Source organism: Ceratina calcarata, unplaced genomic scaffold, assembly GCF_001652005.2.
Source record: "Ceratina calcarata isolate Rehan_Ccalc_2016 unplaced genomic scaffold, ASM165200v1 scaffold360.2, whole genome shotgun sequence".
NCBI classification, from domain to species: Eukaryota; Metazoa; Arthropoda; class Insecta; order Hymenoptera; family Apidae; genus Ceratina; species Ceratina calcarata.
Window position 1 is genome coordinate 22,932 of NW_017159024.1, and position 1,186 is coordinate 24,117.

A 1,186-nucleotide genomic window follows, 5' to 3' on the forward strand; every position below is an offset into this window, starting at 1 on the left:
CTGTAGAAATATTCAACTATTGTATGTTACAGATAGCACGCATTAACCAAAATAATAGGTGATCGAATCAAAAGGAAACGAAATAGCTGCAGAACCAGGCAGTGATATGAAGAATACGAAAACCAACAGTTATGGTACGTTCTTCCATTCTGTATTTCTCCTCTCAATTAAATTCGACTAGAACACTGTGAGAAAATTGTTGGAAATCAAAAATTAGTAAACAGACAATTAAAAAATGGCAATTCTTGACGAAAATCAAGCATTGCTCAATAGACTCTATTTTTAGATCTATTGAAAGGTTTCATGAAATCAAAGCCATTAGTTCCCCTTCTATCTTCCCTAAACAATTTATAGGGTCAGAGTAAGTAGGTTGCCTTTGCAATTCTATTCAGTCCACTGCCCAGGGACGGTTCACGTCCTCGCGGGCAATATTTATTTGCGGGAAAGACAATGATATCATTAGCGAGACGCTCGCACTTCACGCATAAGAATCGCATCGCGCGTCGTCCGTCGATGAAACTCATCGTAGGAAGCCTTTGATCTAGAATGACTACCAATATGTGTCGACCTTTCCAGTTGCCGAACAAGGCAGCTGGAGTTGCACGTCGGGTGATCGAAGGCTGCTTTTCACCGTCTCGAGGTTACCATACATTTTACGGCTCATGTGAACCCGTCGATCCGATTTTTTTATTCGAAACAGGTTTCTTTCTGCTATACTTAAACGTAATAATGGTTAAAACGGTATGAACGCATTATCTTGGAATCTTGCTTCGGCTTTATCGAGAAATCCATTTCGGGCCGAGGCGTGCCGTGACGAGCTGAAAAACATTACTTCATAACTGGGAAACGCGAACCGAGGCATTCTTATACCTATAGCTAGCTTGCCATTACCTCAGTATAATTATATGTTGAACAGTGTACTGGAGAAAGGAGCAATTCTACGGAAACGTATGAAAGATGAAATGTAATAAAAAAAATTCAGTGATACATGTCTGTAATTAGTAGTATAATCACAAGTCGTACTGTGTAGTAATAATAGTAGCATAAAAAATAATATTGTTACTGTTCAATATATATTTTCCTCAATTCCATGTACTTTAAATAATTAGTTTCCATTGGGAAACATAATGTCAATTATAGAATGGATAATGAGTATTTATACGTACCAGAGGTAATAATCAATTAT

General features: G+C 37.6%; 1 protein-coding gene across 1 annotated transcript in view; it reads left to right on the top strand.

Moving 5' to 3' along the window:
- LOC108625506 (organic cation transporter protein) overlaps positions 1-1,186 on the top strand; it is a 19,053-nt gene that overhangs the window by 9,770 nt on the left and 8,097 nt on the right. The window contains exon 2 of the mRNA XM_026814010.1: positions 33-134. Coding sequence (XP_026669811.1) covers positions 107-134 — 28 coding nt within the window. The 5' untranslated portion in view covers positions 33-106. The remainder of the gene's footprint in view (positions 1-32; positions 135-1,186) is intronic.